Below are 25,376 nucleotides of genomic sequence, written 5' to 3'. Positions count from 1 at the left end.
CTGAGCAGGCAGCAATAATGAAAACAGTGAGCTGTTCAGTCTGGCGAGTTGAGGAGAATAAGATCAGTACTTGCACATAGAGAAGCAACAAAAAAATCATCATTTGCTCACAGTTCTATGAGGAAGATCACATGCTATGGCATGGGTATTTGTGTGACTGATCGTCAGCCAGACATAGAAAAAACTGTCATGTTCTTGAACAAAATTATTTGTGTTGAAAAAACATTACTCAACCCATACACACCATTTCCAGTTGCACCATTTCTTATATGTTGTTTGTTGCAGCATTCATTGTGTTTATATTAATTATAGCTATAAGAATCAGTAGACCTGTAATAACGTGAGCTCTGAATACAATGGAGGGATTAGTTTACAAAGCACCCCAGAAATGAGAAAAAACCTCCTGTGATGCTTTTGTAGGAAAACCTGTAGTAACAGCTGAAAAATGAAACTGCCATGTCTAAGATAGATTGATAGAATACTTGTAATTTTATCTCTCCGAGCTTCTGTTTTCAACACTGCAATCCATGGTGCTGTACTGCTTTATGACAGAGGAAGCTTTAAACATTCTTTAATCCTCAAAGCTTGTTTAATTCTGGGTTTGTTCTCCCCTGCCAAAACAGCCCAGAATAGCCCTGACTGCAGCCATACCATATGATCTAGGGAGAGCTTTGTGACAGAATTAAGCCAGGATTGCCAAACATTTACCAAGATCTGGCTGTGAATATTCAGCCCCACACAGGAACAATCCATCAGTGATCTCTTACCATTGCTATGCATTTCCTGGTGGGAATCAGAGAGATTTGTCATCAAAGTCTCTCGAACAGTAACCATGTGTCCGAGAGGCTGTAAAACTAAATAAAGTCCATTCCAAGCACCTCTCCAAATCACTCGTCAGAAATCTTTCCCTAATCATACCATTCAAACCATCAACCAAACAAGCCTTAAAGAAAAACAAAGTAGAAAAATATGTGATCCAAGCATCTTCTTGGATGAAACAAATCACCCAAAAACCACAGAAAAAACCAGAGGAAATTAGGATGTTAGCTATTTCCCTGCAAACCCATGACAGTGACTCACAGAATCAATTGTACCAAATAGACGATTGTTGGGAGAAAACACGATCATCAATGAAACAAAAAAGCAGCAACAAAGCACACAAAGAAGGAGGCTGTGAGCTCATCACAACTCCTGTTTGAAAGAACTTTATGGCTGTAAACATCATGCAATTCAGTGACACTGTATTGTAAATTGAAGGAGAAGTTTAATTCCTAATGTTTTATCAACTCTTAACTTTGGACCACTAAGACGTTCTTTTGGCGGAAGTTGCAATTTTGACAAAAACAAGAGCTTAACACTTCCACAACTTAACACTTTCTGGCAAATGTGGTCACAAATATGAGTTTGAATCCTTAACACTCTTCTCTCATTCCAGAAAAGATGGCTTTTGTACGGCTATTCATTGGAAAGTGCTCTTATGCAAATCAAATTTTTGTAGGCCACTGAGAAGCAAAACTCTGAATGTTTTCAGAGTTTTATTATATTGTACTGTATTACTGTTTTATGATATCACCACAATGTAAAAGTAACATCTAACTATATAGAGGCAGTCCCTTAATTAAACTGTCCTCTGTAATTAAAAGGAAATTCCTATAGACACTCATTCCTTTGCTGCCTTTCCTCAGATTTTGTTTTTAAGAAAATCTCTTGCCCCAAATATTCTATGAGTTCAAGCACCTTATGGAAACTAGCAGGCAAAAGGAAGCAAGGTATAATGAGACATTGGCAGAGAACTGAGACTATGTTTAATAAAATGTTCCTTAAATCATGAAGTTTCCTAAACAGATTTTAATCTTTAAAGTTTCACCTCTTATAGCCTGTAGCATAATACTTGAGCAATGCTTTTAAAAGTGTTTACCTCTATAGAATGCGTCACAGTGCTGATTACAAAAATTTGTCCACCACATGCAGCCCAAATGGTCTCCTCCATCACAAGCAGACTTCTAACAGGCAGAACTCCCAATTTAACTGTCTTCTGAGGTTCTGTGTTCCATGTCCCATCTTGAATAAAAAAGAAGAAGAAAGGTTATACACAACCAAATGGTGATCTTTGCTTTAAAACAGTTCTGAAAAGCCTACTGTTTGAATTTCTGGGAGTTGTCACTTCAAGCTATGCTGTGATTTATGTATGATTAATTCTAGCTTCCAGGGTAGGTCTGTAAGGATAATACAACATTACAGGGAAAACTCAAAACCAAGCACTCATATATCTGTCAATTGAATAAATTTTATCTAGATTAAATGATAATCCAAGAATCTCAAATTGCTGTTCTGATTCAACTGCTTTCCTTTCCAGAAGAAATACAGTCAGAAAGCCATGGCAGACACAATTGTCTTCAACTCAGGAGGAGCTCACAATCAACTTATTTCAAGATGAATCAATTTCCAACTAGGACAGATTAATCTTTCATGTGAAAAGTTGCCATCCAGATTTTTATGGTAGGCTCTAACGAGTTCAGATGACTCTCTAAGAGCATTTTGACAGAATGGACCTTCCTGCTACTAGATGCTTCATTTAGGAAGGAAATTTAAAAAAAAAAAAAGACATTAAAACTTAGTCTTGTGCCATATCTTCACTTTTCTTATTTATTCCCCTAACTATAAAACCCAAAGTGTTTTCTTTGGACTGCATTTATCAGATCAAAATTACATTTTGCATGTGTACTTGGCACAATCAGTTATTCAGCGAGCTTCTGATAAGAAATCCATGTCACTACTTCCTGCTCTGGTCATTCTCACTTGCCATCTCTTTGAAACAAGGATTAGGAGATTATTTATCCCCTAAATTAAAAACCAGAAACATATGCTTCTTGAAATAATTGCAGCTCTATCTTTTATACATACAAATTGACATCCCAAATATCACAATAATAATTTTAATGCTTTCATGTTAGTTTATATATTGTAAGTGCTCACTGAACATAGTCTCAAAGATCACATTTCTATACATTATGATTTATTAATAATATAAAAATCTGTTGAAGTATCTGGTTTTTTACACTAAGATAAAATACATATTTAAAAGCACCATCTCCTGATTTTAAAGTTTTCTTTCTCTACGAGCTGCAGAAAAGTTGTCTATTCACACTGGTTTCAACTCAGTAACCACTTCAATTTTGATTGATGAGACCAAGGTAAACACATCTTTAGAGAAGTATTTAATTTTTTCTTTTCCATCCTGAAAACAAGTGTATCTTTTATTATTTTCTTAGGTGAATGAGGTACAACATTTCCTTCTTCACCAATAACAGCAGCAATGAAAATGAGAAGCCTCATTTCTAAAGTACTTCTCAATACTTCTGTCATCTGTATGATACAACCTTTGCTGAGTCATATTCAGGATGTGGCCCTCTTCTGAAAGCATTCTTGTAAAAGTGACATTTAGTTTCAGACTGTCAAAACAATTTTCATTATTTTAGTTTGCATTGAGAAGAGTGCCTCCAGTTATTAGCGTGCAAACTCTCCCAGCAATGTCAAAGTTATTCTGTGTTCTTTGTGACTCATATGAACTATTAGTAATAAACAAACTTCTTGAAAAGTTTTCATTCGCTAGCAACCACATTATCCTCAAATTAAATTCTAAAGTGGAGGCTGCCCATACTCTATTAATGCTGTAACCACTGTAGGCAGTGCAAAACCTTCAGAGAGTGAAACTGCACACGTGTGTGGCCCAACTTTCATTGTGTAAGGGATGCTCACTGCAGAAGTTGTAACAGCATCCTGTATGTAGCACCCTTTTTTGGGATAAGCCCAACATAATTCTAGTACATTCTTGCTACCTTTTCTGAAAGATAAAGACTGTGAATTTGTGCAAAGTGCAGATATGCAGAACAAAAAGCTATCTTTTCTTTTGTAGTTATATTTTCACACTGAACGACACAACGTACAGAAAAAAAATAGTGGAACTTCCAGATCAGACAGCATCTGAGACAGATGAGGGGAATAAAAGGGTAGGGGGAGACTCTCTAGTCTGGTAATTAGGCAGTATTTAAAGGATGGGTCATCCGTGTTCAGCTCCCTGCCTCAGTGAATGATTAAATAATTATACAAATTGGAACGACACCAGGAGGAGAAATTAAGCACTGTGCATCTCTCTCCTCTTATTTGGTGGCAGCCAGGGAAATCTGTTGAGAGTGGGAAGCATGGGTAAAAATCTTCTCAATAAGGCAAGAGATTAAGTCTGGTAATCCAACACACTTGTGTAAATGCTTTATCCACAGGCTGCTGGCTAAAAGAAAGATCACATCACTATGCTGACCAAGAATTTTATCACCCATCTGCAAAATTACTCAGCAAGTCTGTGTCTAGTTCACAAGTTGTTTTAAGACTATCAAAATCACACTTACAGAAAAACATAATACTCTCCCCTGCCTCTCTCTCCAGATCTCAGCAGACCCTATTCAACACCTGCCTGCACAGACTTCATGTTTGATGCTGGCTGTTTCATCTTATCTGCCTGATTCAACGTCCATTGCTTCTAAAATCTAAGTGAAAAGAAGCATTATTTCTATTCTATTTGTGTAAACACCTGCAGATTCAAGACAGACTTATGTAAGTAGTTCCAACAACTGGAACTATCCATGTAGTTAAAATTAGGCCCAGCACTTTCAAAAAAGATAAGGAACAGCCTTGTTTGATGCTGTAAAATCCTTGGTTAGTTACAGACTGAATAAATTTATTTTTTTGCTAACAAAAAAGAAAAGAAGCAGAAATAGTAGCTGAGATAAAACTTTTGCCAACAAAATCTCAAGGCATACAATAGGACAACACCAGTGCAAGGACCCCAGCAAACTATTGTCTGGAAAGCAGGAATTGAACAACAGAAAAACAAACAGTGGAGATGTATACAGCATGAGTCCTGGAGATCTGGCTGGAGATTACCTGCAGGAGTGCTCACAGAAGTGTGGCTTGTCTTAGAATTCTGCTCAATCAATGCCTTGCTTGTGTTCTCTAAATAAACATAATTTTAGTTTCAGGAAGATTTTATGGTCACTGTTGTCTCTAGAATGATGAAAAGCCACACAAAATAAAATAAATTTTTCTTCTACCTATGAGGTAAATATATGGAACCAAATGAGATGTGATATGCAGCACATACATCCTATAACCAGAGGTCAGTCTTCTGTGTAAATCAGATACCTGCACCCTGAGCAATTACAAGACCAAAGCCTGACACCTGTGGTAACATGAAGGAAACTGTGGAAGAAGAGACAATAATTCTGCTTTGTGAGAAAAGTCCAGACAAGTACTAACAACACGAAGATTACTGTATGATTTGCAAGTTTTATTTGACTTGGATCTTAAACTGGCTTCATCAAAGCAGGTGTAGACTCTTAATATAAGTACACCAAATGCTTGATATCCAGGATATGACAGCCTCTGTTAGTTTCAATAACATTATTGTTAATAGAATATAAGCATCTATATGAACTGCAGGTGCAGCTATTTGCAGGAATGAGAGGCATCTACAAAATCTGAGAACAGGGGCAAATACAGAAACGAATCTAGGGGCTTCTGGGAATTAGATGATGAATATTTATGTTATATAAAAACAGTCTGATATTTACATATTAGATTAATATTTTAAAAAATAGAAGACAGTTTTTATACTAATAGATCTGTTTTGTGCCATTATTTTTAATACTCTCTGTAAGTTATATTTCTCAAGTAGTTATGCCATAGTGCCATAGTTTATATCCCAATGTTGAACAGTACCTTGCAATGCTTTTATCAGGCAGTTTAGCTGCATCAAAGATATCTCATGCTCATAAAATATTTCTAAGGTTTTAATGTATAAGGATATTTCTGCTAGTTAATTTTGTTGTGAGTCTTGTGATTTTTATGAATTTTGGAAAATTAGTTATTTTTCTATTCACTCATATTTAATAAGATAGGAAGGTTTAAAACAATGTTCATTTTATAGAACAGAATGTTGGCTATTTTATCTTTCTGTGGTTTGTTTCCATAAAACCTAGTGAAGGAAAGTAATACTATTTTACAGTAATTTACAAATCTCTTATTTAATTTATAAATAATTTCTTAATATTTAGTATTTTTCATAATTATAATTAGTTGGCAAGCTCAAGTCTTCATATGAGATAACTTATTAATGTTAACATATAGTTTATTTCCTCAGAAAGTCTTCTCAAAGTTTGTAGCAGTTTTCTCTTCTTTCACACTTTCAGTCGAGCTGAACCAAACGTGCTTTTTTGTTGACAGCTTCCTCTCTTGCTTAGCAGCACTATTGATGATTTCAACAGAGCTGCCAACACAGCCCTGGGAACAGCAGTTCTTGGTTAATTAGTGCAGTGGAGCACAAACATTTTTTCCATCACATGGTACATAAACCAGCACTGTGGAGGAGTAAAACGGTAGCTACAGAAGTAAAAAGTTTAGCACATTCCTTACCAGTTGGAAATAAGATGAGAGAGTCAGGTCTGCTCTTCTAAATAACATATAACTAGGAGTGTCCTATGCTATACATGCATAATCATTTTTTCCACATATGCATCAAATTCTTCATGCTAAATAGCTGACAGAGCTCTATCTAACGTTACAGAGAGAGAGGTGCTGGAGCTCCCGGCAGGAGATATTCAAGTAAGAGCCACAGCAATGTCAGTGTATTCCTGGTAACTATTATTATGTGTTACTGCTAACAGTGACAATGCAGTCAAGACAACAGTATTTATTTCAATATCACTGCTCTAGTCCTCTCTCTAACAGCTTAATGTCACTTCTTACTTTTCACAGCAGTACCTCTCACCATGTCTACTCTAAGTGGCAATCACATGCCAGAAATGCACTCTTCAGACAAGCTGGAATCTACTTGTCAATCAATCCACTCAAGCTCTGAAATCAGTGCTTTACATTTTGACATCAGTGCTTTACATTCCACATATTCCTCCTTTCCTCAAATTTTGTCCTCCAACAAAAGACAAAAGTGTCTTACTAAATGAATCAAGGAATCTTACCAATAAACTGACTTGCTACTCCTTCACTGTTGTAACTGTCTCCCCTTACTCTTGCATTTCCTCTCAGTTTTGATCATTTTCCTTGATACTAATCCTCTGAAAATGCTCACTGATTAGTGTCATGGGGCCTCTTTGGACAGGTAAGTCATCTTCAGAGATCCCTAAGTTTTTACTGGTGAAGTCTCTTTGAAGAACATAAACTTCTGTTCTGTGCATGGCCAGAATTGCCTCAGCTGTTGGTTGTTTCACATTCAATTGCAATCCTCAAAGCTGAGCCTTTCTTCTTTTCATAAATCTCAGGGCCAGAACCTAGCAGCATATACCTACAGGAACAGGCTCCACAAAAACCTGTTAGAAAATACAGCTTTTGTTAAAACACGCAAGAGTTTTCTCTTATGGGTGTGTGGGCTCATTTCTCTCTATGGCAAAAGATGACTCTCATGAGTATCTTCAGGCTTCCAGAAGAGACCTCTAGCCACCCAGGTGACAGATACTTGGAGCGGCAATGGCAGCATTGGCATCCCTTCTCCATGCTCTTGGGAAAAAAAGGAATTAAAGACTGGGTGAGAGGCAACAGTGCAAAAGTTTATATATTAAAGAAACATTTGATAAAATAGAGGTCTCTTCAACTGAAAATCTAGTGCCTTACCCGTGAGGATACTATATGAGAAATTCTATGTCCTTTTTCTCCTAGCCTCTTTTAAAAACAAAGCTGCATGATTCATCCTCAGCTTGAGAAACTCACCATAGCTGCAAGCTCTCTGTGAAACACAAGTAGCACTTCTCTAGCTCAGAAGCACCTGGAAGTAGGATGATGTTTAGAAATGCCTAGTTTCAATTTCTTAAAGCTTTCTTTGGACATCTCTCTACTCAGTGTCACAGAATAGCTGAGCTTAGATGGGACTTCTGGAAATTACTTGTTCCGACCTGCCTGCTCAAGCTGAGTCACCTCATGCTGGCTGCCCAGAACTGTGTCCATATGGCTTTGAATATCTCCAAGGATGGAGACTCCACAACCTGTGTTCCCTGATGTTCAGATGGCACCTGCAGAGAGGTGGATCACCAAATATGCCTAATGGTATGAGTTTAATTCTGGCAGTAAGCATGCAAGAACTCACTGTGCTGTACACACCAGTGAGAGGCTACACATACCAATCATTGCAATCAAAGCAGCACATCTGTTTTATGCATCTGCTCTCTCATCCTAACCAAACTCTTTCTGAAACTACTAATATATTAATTCTTTTACTCTCTGCCACAATCACTGAGTTTTTACTTTCTTTTTTCCTGTTTCTCTCCATATTCTTTACAGGACTTTATGGAAAGGAAATGTGTATCAGTGCCTAGCAGAAAGGAAGTAGCTGGAACTGAGTACAGCGTATCAGGAACAATACACCTATATTACATAAAGATTGTGATTTCCCTTTCCTAAGACACTTTTGTGAATGGAAGTCAAACAGGCATTGACCTTTTTTGCTATTACATCACTCAGAAAACACATCTGCTGGGCTGTCTGCAATCATCACAAAGGGGTTTTGTTTGTTTTTTTTTTTAACAAAGACAATACAATGTACTTTTCCCTTAACTTCTTCTAGAAAAGTGCTTTGTCTGGAAATATTCCTAATAATTCAACCTGAGGCAAACATTAAATGCAGAATTTTTCAGACTGATAACTATGCAAAAGTTAATTACCCTGTAAAACAAAGTCCTGACAGATGAGGTGTCAGAAATTTTGCAATCTGCATTGCTCCCATTCCTATATACAACAGCATTTAATGCATTAGCTATTTCACAGTTCCCCAAAGTAGTCTTCTCACTCACATGAAATTAAGGATTATTGATAATAATTAATGATTATTTTTAGAATTAACATATTAGCTGACCTATATCCTACTTTTCTGTGACATTTTCACAGATCACCATGTTAGTTCATATTTAAGAGCTGAGTAGGTTTTATGATACCAGCGCCTCATTGACTCTGCTTTTAATTTATGTTCAAATACATAAATGAGGCTTAAGTACTTTTTACCTCATACGTGAAAATACACGGATACAGAGATGTCTCCACAAAACATGACTACCCTCCAGAAAGGAAGAAATCTCACTGCACACCTCCAACCTCTCACTAATGGCATTTGTTCCTCGGTTTACTGTACATACTTCTCAGTTTCCCTTTTATATTACTTCAAGACAAGATTTTCTGCAGCCAGAGAGCGTTCTGGATTCTGTTGATCTGACAAAGCTCTCTAGTGAAGAAAGTCAGAAGAGAGCACAAGCTGGATATTTACATGCATTGAGCCACCTGAAAACAACAGGAGAAATTAGAGCTGTTTGGGTACTGAAAACCAAATTACACAAGTCATGGGTCTTTGACTACCTACAGTAAGGCATCAGGCTTCAGTGACTGAACTGATCTGCCACACTTTCTGCCCAGGGAGGAAAAGAAAAGGATCACAACTCTATCAGAAATTGTGAGGTAGATTTTTATCCTAGAAGAAAGATTATCCTTTTTCATTCATGGAGTTGCACAACAGGCTGCACAACCACTTTATCTGTGCATGTCATAGCATTTGTCCTCAGGCTTCAAATCAAGATATATTGTAATGCACTGACATATTTCACATTTGCTTTAAATCTTTTCTTAATCTCCTTAATGATAACAGACCAAAACCCAAGGTGAAGTGCATGGCTGGAAAGTAACCCCCTCTGCAGAACAGAAGGCGACCCTGATGAATTGCACAAAGCTCCTCAGAGGCTGCATTCCCCCTCCCTCCCATTCCACTGCTTGGATTCCTTTGTTTGGTAAAATAGGTCAGCGTTCATAAAAACACCCCTCCAGGCAGACTGTCTCACATAACCACAGCAGCCAACTATAAGGAAGACGGGAGCAGCTGAATCCCACAACTTCCATGGGGTATGGAGAACTGAAACAACACACACTGACCAAGATGTAAGAAAAGGGACCACAAGATGAGTCAGAAAAATGTGATTATTTCCCATCCCAAAGCTTCAGCGATCCTGACCTAGACTCTGACAGTCTCTGTTAGTATTGAGCTGCACAAAACCTGTGTCTTCAAAAGACATAAAATAAACAGGGAATGCTGTGATCCTGGTTGATGCAAGAACCTCCAGCTAGTAATGTAATTCAGTCTGGTTAACAGCTCTGCCCCATTCTTAACATTTTCTGTAGTAGATGTGCAACTCATGATCTTTTCTTAGCTACACTGCCAAAGGAATACAGCTGAACTGTTTACAGGGCCCACCTCATTAGAGAAGCGTGACAACCACCGTTATGCAGCTCACACAAATAAGGCAGACCAAATCTCTGCTGGCTCTGCACTTGGCAAGGTTAGGAGTCTCTGCTAATGTCTCAATTAAAAATTCAGGTTTCAAACCTTGAGTCTTGCTGTCTTTGAACTGAATTAACTAGATATGTATACAGTACTGCAGGAGAGTTAGTGAGATATACTGGAGTATACAGACAAGAACCTGAACCACTTCTGGAGAAGACTGTTCTGGTTTAGAAGAATTACCTGTGATTCTCCTTTATTCAAATTATTTTAGCCAATTATTCAGCTAGATACAAAACAACCAACTGTGATGCTAATAGAAAAAGGAGTCCTACCATGAAATACATGAACTGCACACATAGGAAAGACTTATCCTATCTGTACAGAAAGAATGGGGTTGTCCTTTTAAATGAGGTATACAGAAATCTCTATCAATAGGGAATTTTTGTCTTTCATAAACACCAATACTGGGTAGTTGAGTGGAATTAGCATTGTGCTGTGTAAAGTACAGTATACTGCTTGTTAGTGCATAAACTTCTGGACTCTTGCAACACTGAAGATCTCAGGGTTAAGCTAAGGGGAAAAAATTAGTTTTCACATGCACATATGGTGAAAGTGGGAACAGTATCAAAATCTCTACCATCCTTCAAAAAGAGAAAACAAGTCTCTTCAGATGTACCGGAAAGCCCAGTAACCTTAGTTCCGCAGTTTTACAAAGAATTTTCGGAAAATATAGTAGCGGAAAACTACTTCTGCCAAAATACACTGACATGTGAGTTCCTCAGGATGCCATTAAATCATATCACTACATTACCTTCTGCTTTTGTGTAGATTGAGATGTTTCCATTTACTAAGCCAGCAAACAAGTATTGAGACCTATATGTTAAGCTCATAACAGTTGATTTTTCAGGAGTGAAGAAGTGCTGAAGTCGAATTTTCTTTGAGCCTTGGCAACTTTTGTAAATAGAAATGCTATAAAAAGAAGCAAGAAAAAACAGACCTGTGACATTATGCTTTATGTAGTTCTTAATAGAATATGCAAATGAGAGGTTTAGAATAAAATATTAGGGGGGGGAAGATTTTCTCCTTTATTCTTGACACTCCAGAATGTCTATGTAGATAATTTGCAATTACTTAACATTGACATATGACAACACTTTCATATTACCTTGTCTGAAGAAACATTTTTTCAATGAAGAGGTATAACAGAAATTCTGCTCAAAGTCTTCATTATGAGTCTATCCAAAATATTTATTAATTACAAAAAAAATAGGTATTACCTGGAGAACTAGGGACAAGAAAAACTCGCTACCAGATGTCAATTATACTTAAAATTTACACCATTCCTACTGATTATTACCATGGGTATGTTAGGAATACTGTTAAATCTGGAATTAATTGCACTAATTTCTGGAAACATGGCATTTTCCTTGGAGAATTTTGTTCTTCTCTTAGACTGGTTAGAAATATCTTCCAAAATAACATGTAGTTACGCAGTTATGCCCTCACTAGCTATAACCAGATCTCTTTGGTTACAGACCTAATAGTTCAGAAAATGTAGCCTTGTTCTACAGTATAAATCAAGTGATGAGTCAGTAGGCCATCAGTTCAGAGTAAAATAATTCATGTCAATACTAAACAGTAATATTATCCATTCGCATGGCAAATCCTGCATAACATCACAGCGTAGAAGGTTAATGGATTCCTCTTTGCCATTCTGAAAGTTTTCCAATACCTGAAGATTATGTTGTAACATTACAAAAGTAATATTTATATTTTTCAGATATGATGCACAATTAATTAATCCTCTTTCATCAGAGAGATGCATTGCTTTAATTTTAAATACTACAAGGTATATTTTAAAATAATGTAGAGTGTATTTTTCCTTGATTTAAGTGGAAAGACTACGTTGAGGTCACTGGGATAACACATGGATACTTCTTAAAAAAGCAAATATTTTCTTGGAATTGACCCTGAGCTTAGCTCAGTTGGTTAGAGCATGGTGTTGATAACACCAAGATTGCAGGTTCAATCCCCACACTAGCCATTCACATAAGAGCTGGACTTGGTGATCCTCGTGTGTCCCTTCCAACTCAGAATATTCACTGTCTGTGAAATGTATCACACAACTTTGCTATAGAATAGTAAACCTAATGAATAAATCATACGCATTACACCAAAAACAAGAATCACCTTCCTTCTTCCATGCCAAGGCAAATAGTAGGCACATTAGAAGTTGTTGCAAGAACATTTTCAGAGTCTAAAGCTTTGTTTTGCTCTTTCAGCTTCTCCTCCTCTGGTATGTAGACCATGCAGAGAATCCGTGATTCCACATTGAAGCACTCAATAACCTTGGGGCTGGAGCTTTGAAATGAGACTATTGCAATCTGGCCCATCTGATTAGTACAGCTGCCAATCTGAATCGGAAAAAGGAAAATAAAAAGAAATATACCAAGACTGAGCTGTCTCCAGGAAGATCAGCATTTACAAGCAGGAATGACTGGAATGTTAACTGAAGAGTGTATCTCAAGTTGTATGTGTGAATATGAATTTTCATGCATTAAGACGTAAGAAAATAATTCAGCACAAATACAAGAGATGTCAAAACATTATGTACGCAAAATTGCCTTATACACTCACAAAACCAGTTCTTTATTTTTTGAAAGCAGGAATAATATTATGGCCTATTCTGATGTCTGACTCAAAAGTATATACTTCATGTAATGCAATTACAATAAGTACCTGTGTAATATATTATTTTAATAACAGGTGTTCTAAGTTATTTCAGGTTCTCTTAAATGCATTACCTCAGGTAATGCATCTGAGGATTGTCCTTTGCACCATAACAGGTCTACAAAGAAATGCTCTGTGCCAACAGAAAGAGGGATTATGTAATATAATCCCTTTTGTAAACTTGCTGATACAGGATCCTAAATTTCAATCTGATCCAGAAATAAGTATCATTAATATGTACACAAATTTGTATATTTTAGAGATCAGAGAGAAGTAAAGAAAAAAAAACAAAACAAAGAAACCCTACCCAAACAGAAGTAAATGTTTCTATGTAGTAACACTTTATGTTTGTAAAAAATGAAAAAACACAGGAAACAGAAAGAAAGGATATTTTGTGGCAGTAGAAAGTTTTAATTGGTATATATTTACAAATAGCAAAGACAAAGAAATTATATGGGTCACCTTGAAAAAGATCACCAACAAAAGCTATTTCTTTTAATTCACAAGACTAGCCTAAAATTTCAGTACTATAGTAATAAGAAAAGTTCCTGAAATCATTAGTCTGCTTTTTTTTAAAAAAACCCAAAACCATATTGACTACCTCACTTTGTCTGCTGGAATATCTGTATATTTGGGGTCATAACAATCTGCTAGAGTAATTTTTTTCCTATGTACAGGTTTAAACAGATTATTAATGGCTAAAACATTCTTAAAATATGAAAACAGACAATAGGACAGCATGAGCTCATATGGGTTTTAGCAGCCCTCATTATAAATTAGCACATAACTCCCTCATGAATGTGCTCAGCTGTCTGGAATTTGTTCTGTGCTGCACTAACAAATCACACACACGTAACTGACTGCCTACAGAGAACAGCAAGATCACATGGACAAATTACTAGCTATCCTTTATAGAAGTCTATCTTTAAACAAACAAAGAAAAAAAAACACCTAGGTTTTTTTTTTCAGATCTCTATGTCACAAAAAAAGTCACAAAAAGCAACGGAGAAAAACAGGAGACAACCCTTCAGCTTTTAAAGATTATGCTTACCCAAAGAAAGCCATGTTCCATGGCACAGGAATCTGACTCTGTTTCTCCAGAGAGGTATGGCTCCGGATTATAAGCTGCACATTCAACCTTCAAAGAGAAGAAAAGAGAGCTGTTACCACACTAGAAAGATATGCCTGTTTCTGTCTCTTTTAGGTTGCAATTAACTAAAATGTTTAACGATATCAAAAAATCCCAAAAGGCACTTAGTCACTTTAGTCCATCCAGTTTCCCATGGGCAGGGTCAGCTGCATCGGTATTGTTCACGACATATTCCTTATCTACTCTTAAAGACGTTTGAAGCCAAAGACTACAAACTCTCCAGCTGATCTGCTCAAATGCTTCATGATTTTTATTAAGTTCTTCCAAATACCCAACCTAACGTCATCCTTGTTATAATCATTAGCCTATTACCTCTCATCTCAGCCACCAGGTACTTCTTTTTCTGCAGTGTCCTTTTACACATAAGGCTTTTATATGTCATGATCTTGTCTGAGACTCTTCTTCATTAGGCTAAATCAACATTATCACTTAATCAATTAATTATTTTTTTACAAATAATTGATTTTTTATATTCTTGTTTTTAAAATTATTATCATCACTTCTCAAACTGGCATCTCTCCAGTAGATGTATCAGCCTCGTATATCTGAGAGCAAAGAACTTTCTCATCTGAACATGCCATTCTAGCAGAGCTGTGAGCAGTACTACACCATGGCTACCTCTTCTGAAGCCTGTTTCTACAAATCCCATTGATTGATTGTGCTTTGTAACAGTATTACATTCCTAACCAATCCTTAGCTTGCTGGTCTATTAAAATGACTTTAACAGACCCTTCCACTCAAACACCTCTTCAATCTGTACTTGTGAAGCTCTTAATTTCTCCCTGAGTATACCATGTGTCTGTCCTGCTGACTGTCAGCTCTTTTATTTTTTTTTCCTCTCAGATTATTTCTCCAGGTGCTTTATTCATTTTGAATGCTAATGCTATCTTCCATAATACCCTTACTCCATCCCAACCTCATGTCATCATATTACTGTCAGTAAATTAATAACCATACTCATGATTTTATCATGCAGACCATTTAAAAAAACCCTGAAAGTTACACCAGACTCAAGATCTATGTTTAAGTCCATCCCAACTCTGCAGATTGTTCAAGCATAAAGGATCTGAAAACATTTTTATGACCAGTCATGAATTTCTAATTTCCCTAATATCCATGGTAGAGTTCCCTAATGCTTAGTGAAACAATTCAAAATATATAAATTTGTAACTGTTTATGTAATCAAAAGGTTTCTAATGAGGTGGGATACGACATTTTTACACAAGGTTCTCTATAATTCCCACTAATGTTCTCACCTCAGATATCGCTGTGATTATATTGCAGTACTAGAAACAACTTGGCTAGTATGAACTTAAGACAACTTCACCATAACCTGCAACATCACTTCTCAACAGTGAATAATTAAAAAGAAAAAAAGAAAGAAAGAAGCAGGCAAAAGCTAAGAGTTGTAAATTCCAAGTTTACTTAATTTTCCAAAGCGCAAAGAATTTCACAAATCTCCCTTTAGTCAGCAGGCTTCAGGTGATTAGCCTGAGTAAAAAGTGATTATCCTTACTAAAAACAATGTTATTTTTTCACCAACGCAATTCACTATACAGATAAAAGACTGAAATCAACAGATGAGAAAAATAGAAAAAAAAAATAGAGCTATCCATGCCAGTCTTGACATGTCTCATTTAACACATGCTGAAGCTATCTACTCATAGTGGTGACTTACAGTAGCTGTGACAATGAAATACGTCCCTAGTGAAAAACAAGACAGCCTGCATGCTGTGTATTTCCAGGCTGCTTGTTGCATCTCTCTGTCCCTTTGCATCTTAGTCAAAACTGATGATATTTTTTCATAGTTAAACCCTGCTAGTTTAGCTCTCGATCTTAACAGAAGCCTAGTGTGTAAACTTGCTCTGATGAGAGAAGTTTTTACAAGCTCCTTACACCACTGGGCAGCCTGAGCAGCAGAGAGAGAGCTATCAAGGAGGATTAGCCAAGCAAAGGGTCTCGTTCCAGCCCAAGACCTGGCCTGACACCCTAACAAACCACCAGTAGTACTTAAATCATATTTTCTAGTAATATCAAGGACTTGGAAGAACAAGTCATGACCAGCTGGGCTCACACCCACATTATCTTTAGGAGGCACAAAACCAGTAAAGTTGACCCAGAGCTCAGGCAAATGCCGTCACACTCTCCTGAGGTACCAAGGCAAAGACCATCACCCAACTGTACAGGCAACAGACTCCTCCTTCTTTTCAAAACAAAGATCCTGTTCTAACTTGATTACAGAAGTCGAGCATGGCCCTTCACGGCTTCTGGCCTGGATCTCCAGGACTTACAAATGCTTAAGCTCCAAGGAAACACATACATTTTAGGTTTCTGCAAAAAAATTAGTTGACTTTTTCACCAATGGTGACTTTATAAAGTATTCAATATAGAAAAAACTGTTTAATAAGATAAGAATGACTATGGTTGTGTGAGAAATTAGAGAGTTTCAGTAGTCTAAACCACAGCTCTGCTCTGAAAACCAGTATCATAGGAATGGCTTAACACTATTACACATTTCAACTGCATTTCTAACTAGCAACTATTTTCCTCCAACATCCAGGCCTGTATACTCACAGTTGGAGTGAAGCTGCCAGCTGCACTTCCCTCCTGTAAGCTGTCCTACAGGGAGGGCATGCAGTGTCCATGCAATGATGTTAATTTAATATTGGGATTCTGGCCATACATACCCAATTTTATTTCCATTAGTGTCTTTGCATAAGCCTAACTGACTGATGGTCAAAAAGAAATCCTGTTGATACACAGGAAAAAAACAGTATCCAGTACCCTTCCCTTCCATCTATTGGCCCGGACATGCTGTACTTATTTTCCTAATTAAAGCCAGTGGTCGGTACGACTTCAAACTGACATATTACTCTAGGAAGTCAACTATTAAGACAATTTCTGTATCATTATTCAGAACAGAACTACATTTTTTATACGATCCCACAAAATATAATTTTAAAAACTATTTTAAAACTATTGTTCTCTGTGCACTAATGTAAATCAGAAATTTGAGGAGGATTCACCACAGTTACACCAGTAAAGGACAGCTATCATGGAGATCAGAGTCCTGCACTTTATAAACTTTAGGTTACTTCCAAGCCCCTAACACACACTTGGAAAACTCAAGACAAATTAAAAATTCCCAGCAGTTCTGTTTACACTGAGTGATGAGCTTACATCTGAAAGTCAATGTCACACTATATAAAAGTAAACATGATGTTCCTAGTATTCCTCTGACCCTCTTGGATCTTTCACTGCTACTGGTCTTGCACCAAGGTAGTAACTCAAGAGAACTAGTAGCTGTATTTACAATATGGTATTCTTTAGCAGTTATATCACACAAAAAAGCAATTGTAATCTCATATAAAAATACTGTTCACCTTAAATTCCTGTTGCTTGGCCATCATCACTGGCATATGTCTAACAAGGAGAGGATGTTTCTCTTTTTTTATTTGATTTCCATCATCTTCTACGCAGAACCAACCTAATAGGTTATCTTCCACTGCAATGGGAAGAACAAACAACAAACATCCTGCAATACTTTCACTGAATAATCATTTTCAACTTTCCACAGGAACAGAAAAGAACTCTCTTAGGACTCGTCAATACTGATCAGGCTGTTCTCATGCTATATATGCTTAAATGACAACATAAAACGATGACCAAAAATTCCATTGAGTAGATTACATACATTCTGATTATGCAAAAAAAAAAAAAAAAAACACCTTACATTAGCAAAATGGTAGTTTCTTAATGATCTTGTCAATTGGTTATTGAAAGAGAAAAACACACATCAAATTTCTTCTTAGACTCTAGAAAATTTGTTTGGCAAATAGCATTTCTCTGCCTGTGTAAGAGCACCAACCAGCATGGTGCTAAGATCACCAAGGTTGTGGGTTTGATCTCTGTATGGGTCATTCACTTAAGAGTTGGACTTGATGATCCTTGTGGCTCCCTTCCAACTCAGAATATTCTGTAACTCCTCTCTACTATTTATCATAATTGTAAGGATCCTCCACCTGGAATGATGGAGACATCCATTCTCTCTTCTTTTTTGTTATTTTGCCCGCCTTCAGTGAGTCACCATAAAAACACTCTATTTTAATGATACGCTGGTGAAACTTGCTTTGTAGCAAGTTAATGTTTCTGAATTTAGACATTCAAAATGCCAGGTATCTTTGAAAACCTATAGCCCTGTGGAAACAGAGGAGATTAATAACATCACAGGACAGCACATTTTTTACTGCTCCCACTAAGATCAGGTCTGTTGGTGTGAAAACTACAGTGTTATGTTAAAAAAAAAAAAAAAGAAAAAAAATGAACAAAAAACCAATTCCCTCACAAAAAGCTGAGTTTTACATATCCAGCTATAGAAATTTTGCATTAATAAAACTACACCCATAAGTTTATAATGCACTTAAAAAGATAAACAAATCAATCCAACAGCCTTAACTGACAATTCCTACAATTATTCCTAGCTAGAATAATTCTGAGCTAAAACTGAGAAATTTGAACCTGAAGTTCAAAGTATAAAAAGTTCATAAAATCCTAAGAAATATGTTTATAGTCAAATAACTTCCTCACCTGTCTGTCCTGTAGTCTATCTCTTTCTTTTCGATTTAAATGTAACAATTATAAAAGATCACCAGACCTCATTGAAATACTTTGCTTCATAATGAAGGCCTCATCTTATCTATTATGTTATTATTTTATAGTGATACACAATCACTACTGTTTACTGTACTGTGTTTTAAAATATCTGCAGACAAATTTTCACAAAAAAAAAAAATCTTTTAAAAATAAAAAAATTAGATTATACATTTAGAGCTATTTTAACTTGATAGGAAATTTGAGTAACTAAAAATTACCAAGGGCTAGTTTAGCCATTTGTAAATTGTTGATCCAAGCCTGTTTGATGGCAGGGGTAAATGTATTGAATACAGCTGTAAAGAAAGTTGGCCTCCCAGACCTGCAATTAAAAAAAAAAAAAAAAGCCACCAAATGCATTTATTATGAGATACAGCCAAGTCTAGAAATGTTGAGCATGATGAAATTTCATTATTTTCTAATACTTAGACAAAGACACAGTTCTGATATAAACATATAGGCTTTGATACACTATGCATCCATTTTTCTACTCTTTACATGAAATAATATGAGAGGAACACCCTCCCTGGCAAAGGAATACAAAAGTGGCTGCTCTCTGTTAGCTGTCACTGCCACGGTTCCTCTTTTGCTTCTTGCATCTGGAATGCTGAGTTGAGGAACAGGAGAAAAACTGCTCTGGAACATTCAAGCTCCCAATATCATGGCATAAGAGCAAAAGTCAGGGGCTAACTACAGAGACAAAAGAGAGGGAAGAGCTAGTACATCTATGCCTAATACATAAGCCCATTCAGAAAATTTCATAATCATGATTTCTACTGACTTGTCCTGTTTTCCTGGAAGTTGCAGCTGAATTCTACAGCGATCTGCTGCTCTGATTTCATCTTCTTTTTTCAAAATCAGTTTTTGTAAACCTGAGGTCCAGTCATGGGCTACAGATTGGTTTAAGTTCTGCAAAATTAAAAAAGCTAAGATTCAACACCCGCCTACTAGTCTATTTCCAACAGGCTAGCTAAGGTGATCTCTGCATATAACAAAATTCCTGGCACCTGGGCCACATTCTAATAATGGATAATTTAGCCATATTTGTAAACATATTTCAAAAATATCTGTAAAACTTTTGCTAACATATTTTATCTGATGACTTAATCTCACATTGCTCAGTTTGATGATACACAAATGATATTCTCAAGCATTCACCAGATTAAAAAATGTAAATTTGCATCAGGTGTACCTACAAGCCTTTTACTTATTCCAGAATCCTCAAATTCTGCTTCTAAAGAAAATCTCATGAAAACATGTACAAATCATACTGACAATGTTTTTGTTCATATCTTTGAGCCAAAATGTTTACAGACCCATCATGAAAGCAGTCTGTGTGGTCTAAATATCTGTTTAAGCTGCTTCAACAATGACCTACTGCAAGCTGAGTGTTCTGTCACAGAGGGTAAAAGCACACCTGAGTGACACTTTAAGCATCAAGACTAACAAGTACACAAAAGTACACACATATTCCAAAGGCAGAATTGTATGAAAATTTAAATGTTTTTCAAAAATAGAGAAGCTGACCTCATTCCTCAACTTGTCATTGTAATTATCTTACACATCTCTATCTGAAAACACTGGCTTAATTTTAAGTTTTCAAAATGTAGTTGGCTCTGACTGGCAGAAAGGTTTGGTATATGTTAATGGATGAATGTCTTATGGTACCTGTGGTATACATATTCCCAATTATGGAGACAAAATTCACCTTCAAATACTTCTGAAGCTTTGTCCAAAAACAGTGTTTCCACAAACTTCCTTCAGACTACATATTTTCACAAAATGCTATATTTTATTTAATGCCTTGACTCTGAAGCCAAGATATTCCAAGAGAAACTCAGCTTTTGCATATTCATACACACATATACATATTTACAACCTGTGGTAGCAGGTAGGAGTTAAAAATTGTGTGTGAGCATACATAAAATATCCAAAACAGACAAAAAAGCAATTTTTATAAGTCTCAAGACTGTGGACAACTCATTCTGAAATGTGGTGTTAAGTACTATATTTGTTTGCCAGAATACAAGCTAAATCAAAGGGTTGTGAACAAAGCCAAAGCAAAATACTTTCAAAATTCCCCTAAAAATCCTTTTTGTGATTTACACTCAGTTTTAAGGAGTTTCCCGAAAGCCACGATTATGAGCTTGGATGGGCATCAAGAGCTTCCTCCAAACAACCATCGTCCTACTGCCTTGTCTAACAGCAAGAACACAATTTCTTAACATAAAAATGTAAGTCTGTTTCCATATAAGCTTATCAGCTACTGAACAAATGCAAACATTTGTATTATCCACCTACATTTAAAAACAATAAAGAAAAACAAGATTAGAAGGATGGGTGTAATCTATTTATAATACTAAACAGTTAACAGTAAATGCATTACCAGAGGTAAAAATTATTCCACTCTTTGCAGAGAGAACTAAAGAATGTCTCGCACAGACCCTAGGGAGAGACAATTATGCTACTTTACAACAGGAACAGACTTGAAAAATAAATCCAGTTTTGTTTATTACCTGATAGTTTCCTTTAAGGCTGCTTATTAATTGACTAATTTGACCAACTACATTCAAGTCATGTAAAAGGTTCTGCAGATCATGGTACAGTTGCCCTGGTCCCATATAGAGCTTGTCTAAAATGAATAAAAACATAAGGTTATAAATAATAAAAAGATGCAATTCTCAGTTGAAGGAGGAAAGTGTGACAAAGATAATAGTGACATATATTATGTCTGAAAATCAGTGGTTTATTTGTACATATATCATCATTATTTCACTTTGCTGCTCCAGCTACTTCTAATATTCCTGCAGACAGATAATTGTGAAATGCATTCCAGGAAATTATAGGCAGTAGTTAGAGTCACATATTAGCTTTGCACATACAGGCCTTACCATTGGCATTTCCTTTTAGCTCACCTTATCATTGCCTCTTTATCTATAATTAAGATTCAAGCTTGTTCATCTAGTATGACAGGGAGCATTCTGTGCAGTTTTAATACCACACACTAGATCTGTAACAAATATCAAAGCTTCACTGGCCCCAAAATTTCTCACTGACATGGAAGTTTTGCTTAGCAGCAAACAACAGACTTGCTAATTTAAACATCTTTCCTGGAGGTTGTTTTTTGGTTACATGACAACACAAAAAATATATTTGTAGCTATCCCTATGCTGGTTTAAACCTCAAAATTTGCTTAATCAATCGTGAGACAGTTCTGAATCATATATCCATATCCTAACTCTAACACAAGCCTGCAATTTCACTGAACCACTTGAAATTTTATTACGATTACAGTTAAGTCAAAAAAGGATCTGCACTGAGATCAGCAGAAATATTTTGCTCTAATCATCAATAAGAACATAAGTTCATAAGGTAACACCAACTAAGAAAAATACACTGATTAGTAGGATAAGGTGTCTATCTAAATGCACAAAGCTTGCAGAACCCTGATAATATACTCTGACTTCCAGACATGATATTAGGAGCGGAATGGCTGTGTAATTCTTATGGAAACAACACTCACTCTCCCATTAAAAAAACCCACCCTGTCCCATACAGAGTCAGCATGTTTCCCTTTGGTTGAATGACAGGAAAAGGGTTGAATTATCTTTACAGGAAACTCCTGCAGATTATTTAGCTCACGCAGTGTAGTATCCAAACTATGGATCCTTCATCCTTACTACAGCTTTGGAAGCTAGTCTGTGGGCAGCAAATGCCCCTGAAGCAGAAGGATTTCAACTGTATGTTGGCAAGAACACAACCTAAACACAGGGCCAGCTACTGGCTCTGCACATGGATCAGGAGCACGGGCACGAGCTGTGCCACCTGGCCTGGCTGCCAACCCACACACCACTGGCACCTCCCTTCCCTCAGTCTGCTACAGGGACCAGTGTACAAACCAAAACGTGTCAAACCAAGCACAAAGCTGTCAAAATAGCCTAAGTCAGAATAAACACGAAAAATAAACATATATGAAACAATTCTACTTAAACCATTAGTATATTTTCAGCTATTTTGTATTTGGAGACATCATACTGGTAGAGGCCATGACTGGATGTTTTGCTTTAACACAATTCACTATATTAAGTTGGGAGTCTGCCTTTAATCTTGAAAAGCATAAAATTTCCAAGCTTAAAGAAAATATTAATGCCTACTTTATGTCTGAATTCTGCATTTCACTGCAGGAAAATGCAACATAAACCTGAGATATTATACATTCCCAAAAAATTTCAAATTACTGTCTTGCCTTTAAATCTTCTGGTAAATTGAATCAATGAAAGGATTTCTGTGCATTGCACTTGAGCACCAAACAGGGGAATGACTGCACTTACTATTGTTTACCCATCCAGATAATAAAATGCAACTTTCATCCACCCTTCCTTGCTTGTTCTGAATGTTAATTAAAAGAACAATCTAGCCTTTCTTACCCTAAAAACCAAATCAGTCCATAAGAAAAGATAATTACATTTATTGTACACAATGAAAAGAAATTACTGCAAAGTAGATCTAAGAGGAAGAATTTTGAGATTATGCTCAGTAGAGTACAAACACTTTTCTGGAACTGCAGACTCTCTATTTTCATTAAGCTGTATTTTCACTTTCTTCAATCCAAACACTTGAAATATCAGCAACTGAAAGATGTAAACACTTCTCTCCTTGCATCCCTCTTCTGCTAGCTTAATTTTTTCTTAGTAATGTCTACAATAACTGTAAACTAATGTCTACAACAGTTGTTATGCACCAGAATTGTTAGTTCCTAGACACATCAAATTGTTGATTTTGATGGGGTTACTTGCAAAGAAAGGAGCAGGTCAGTGTTAACAGAATTCTGGTGAAACCTAGACAGAAGCCATCATAATGTGTCTGGCACTGCAAAGAACACAAGTGAAATAATTCTTGCTTCAAATTTCTGTAACAAAAAGATAACTTCTGCAAAACAAAATTTATACTGATTAGAAATAATTGTCAGTTTATTCAGTTTTTGGCAGAAGTCCAGTCACTTACCTGTAATTTATAAACTCCACTACCAAACAAAACAAACAGCTGCACTGAAAAAAAGGTAGTACAAATATTTCTGAAATTTTGCCTTATGGGTTTGAACCAAGAGAAAATTTACAACTATCAGGCTGAGAAAAGCTGAAAGTTTATGAGGCTTCACTTGTATAGGATGGATATTTTCACTCAAGTGAATTACATTATTCTTAAGTTTTAAAAGCCAGGGTCATTCTTTGACGCTTGATAAAGACAGTTACCAGCCATTTTGTTTACTATTGTCTGGAGAATAGACATTAGTGCAACATAAACACGCAGTACTAAAGCAAGTCTTAGATGTTGGAGGACTTTATGCCATAGTCTTCAACTGAGGTCATAAAGCGAGCTTTAACTGCTTGCAAAGATGAACTTGCCCTGTGCAGTATATACATCTACTGTGCCTGAAAAGAGCTGTCCTCTGTAATCCTCTTCCTGGAACTTCAAATAGTCTTACGAATATTCTTGTTCCAGCCTTGGGAATAAGGCATAAATCTTGAATTTCATTCAGCAATTGTCACCTGAGTCTATTTTTTCTGCATCATGCATATTTTATAAGCTATTAAAAAATCAAGATAAAAAGGATGCAATAAGAACGTCAAAGCAAATAAACTAACCTGGCATCTGAAAGTCTGTCACACAGAAAAAACAAATGAAAATAATTTCAGGCTCATTTATTAAAGACCACATTCTTAGCTCAGGAAAGGAAGCCAAAAAGCAAAACAATAAATAATTAATGAGAGCCTGCTTCCATCCTCTGATGTTCTAGAAAAGGCAAACGGCCAATTTAATAGTCAATCAAGGACTAGATCAATAGTCACAACTAATATCAGCCCTTCATGGAGGTCCTTAGTGGGCATGAACTGAAATATAGAAAAGTAAGGGGCCTTCAGACATCAGCAATGATGGACTCATCAGAAGGGAGTTCTCTGAGAACTGACCACTTGGATTGTATCTGGACAATGAATTACAAGTTATAGCAACTTCATCTCTGTACTGGGTCCTGTAAGACTTACTCACAATGTCTTAAAATAAAATTAGTTTCTCAATGGTTAACAAAACGTTGCCTACCAGTTGATCTGGTTGAAAATTGTCTGACGGAGGGTTTTTCTAGTGTGGAGGTGGTGGGGGAGCACACTACTCTGTTCATCAGATGTGTTTCTCAGCTCACAGCCAAAGACTGGCTGTTAGAGCCCACGCATGTTCCCTGACCGTTCAATTGCTGGCTATTGCTGGGTGGGTGTTCACTCTTTTGTCCATAGAGAGCACTGAAAAACTCTTGGCTTCACTCCAAAGCAGATACGTGGTTGATTTCTTTTGTACTATGAAATGTTTCACAAATGATAAAGCCATTTCCTTCTCATTTCTAAGCCACTCTTGCTAATTATCAAGTTCCAAAATAACTTTCTTTTCCAATGTGAAAAAATCCTTCATGAGTTTAGAGAATGTTCTTCCCAGCTCTGTAACTACGTGTTACAGAGGACAGTGTGTCTG

At 36.4% G+C, this 25,376-nt stretch overlaps 1 protein-coding gene across 4 annotated transcripts in view; it reads right to left on the bottom strand.

The window, feature by feature from the left end:
- The window catches only part of ARHGEF10 (Rho guanine nucleotide exchange factor 10), a 106,965-nt gene that overhangs the window by 23,758 nt on the left and 57,831 nt on the right, over nucleotides 1-25,376 (bottom strand). For all 4 annotated transcript variants that reach the window (XM_029965816.1, XM_018088895.3, XM_018088896.3 and 1 more), the window contains 8 exons: nucleotides 21,371-21,486; nucleotides 19,636-19,763; nucleotides 19,076-19,176; nucleotides 17,588-17,709; nucleotides 14,106-14,192; nucleotides 12,515-12,738; nucleotides 11,136-11,293; nucleotides 1,919-2,061 (listed from right to left, as the gene is read on the bottom strand). In XM_029965816.1, the coding sequence (XP_029821676.1) occupies nucleotides 1,919-2,061; nucleotides 11,136-11,293; nucleotides 12,515-12,738; nucleotides 14,106-14,192; nucleotides 17,588-17,709; nucleotides 19,076-19,176; nucleotides 19,636-19,763; nucleotides 21,371-21,486 (1,079 nt within the window). The remainder of the gene's footprint in view (nucleotides 1-1,918; nucleotides 2,062-11,135; nucleotides 11,294-12,514; nucleotides 12,739-14,105; nucleotides 14,193-17,587; nucleotides 17,710-19,075; nucleotides 19,177-19,635; nucleotides 19,764-21,370; nucleotides 21,487-25,376) is intronic.

Source organism: Manacus vitellinus, unplaced genomic scaffold (genome assembly GCF_001715985.3).
Source record: "Manacus vitellinus isolate BGI_N305 unplaced genomic scaffold, ASM171598v3 scaffold_11_pilon, whole genome shotgun sequence".
NCBI lineage: Eukaryota > Metazoa > Chordata > Aves > Passeriformes > Pipridae > Manacus > Manacus vitellinus.
Note: the sequence above shows the minus strand (reverse complement) of the source record. Positions and strands in the feature narration are given on the sequence as shown.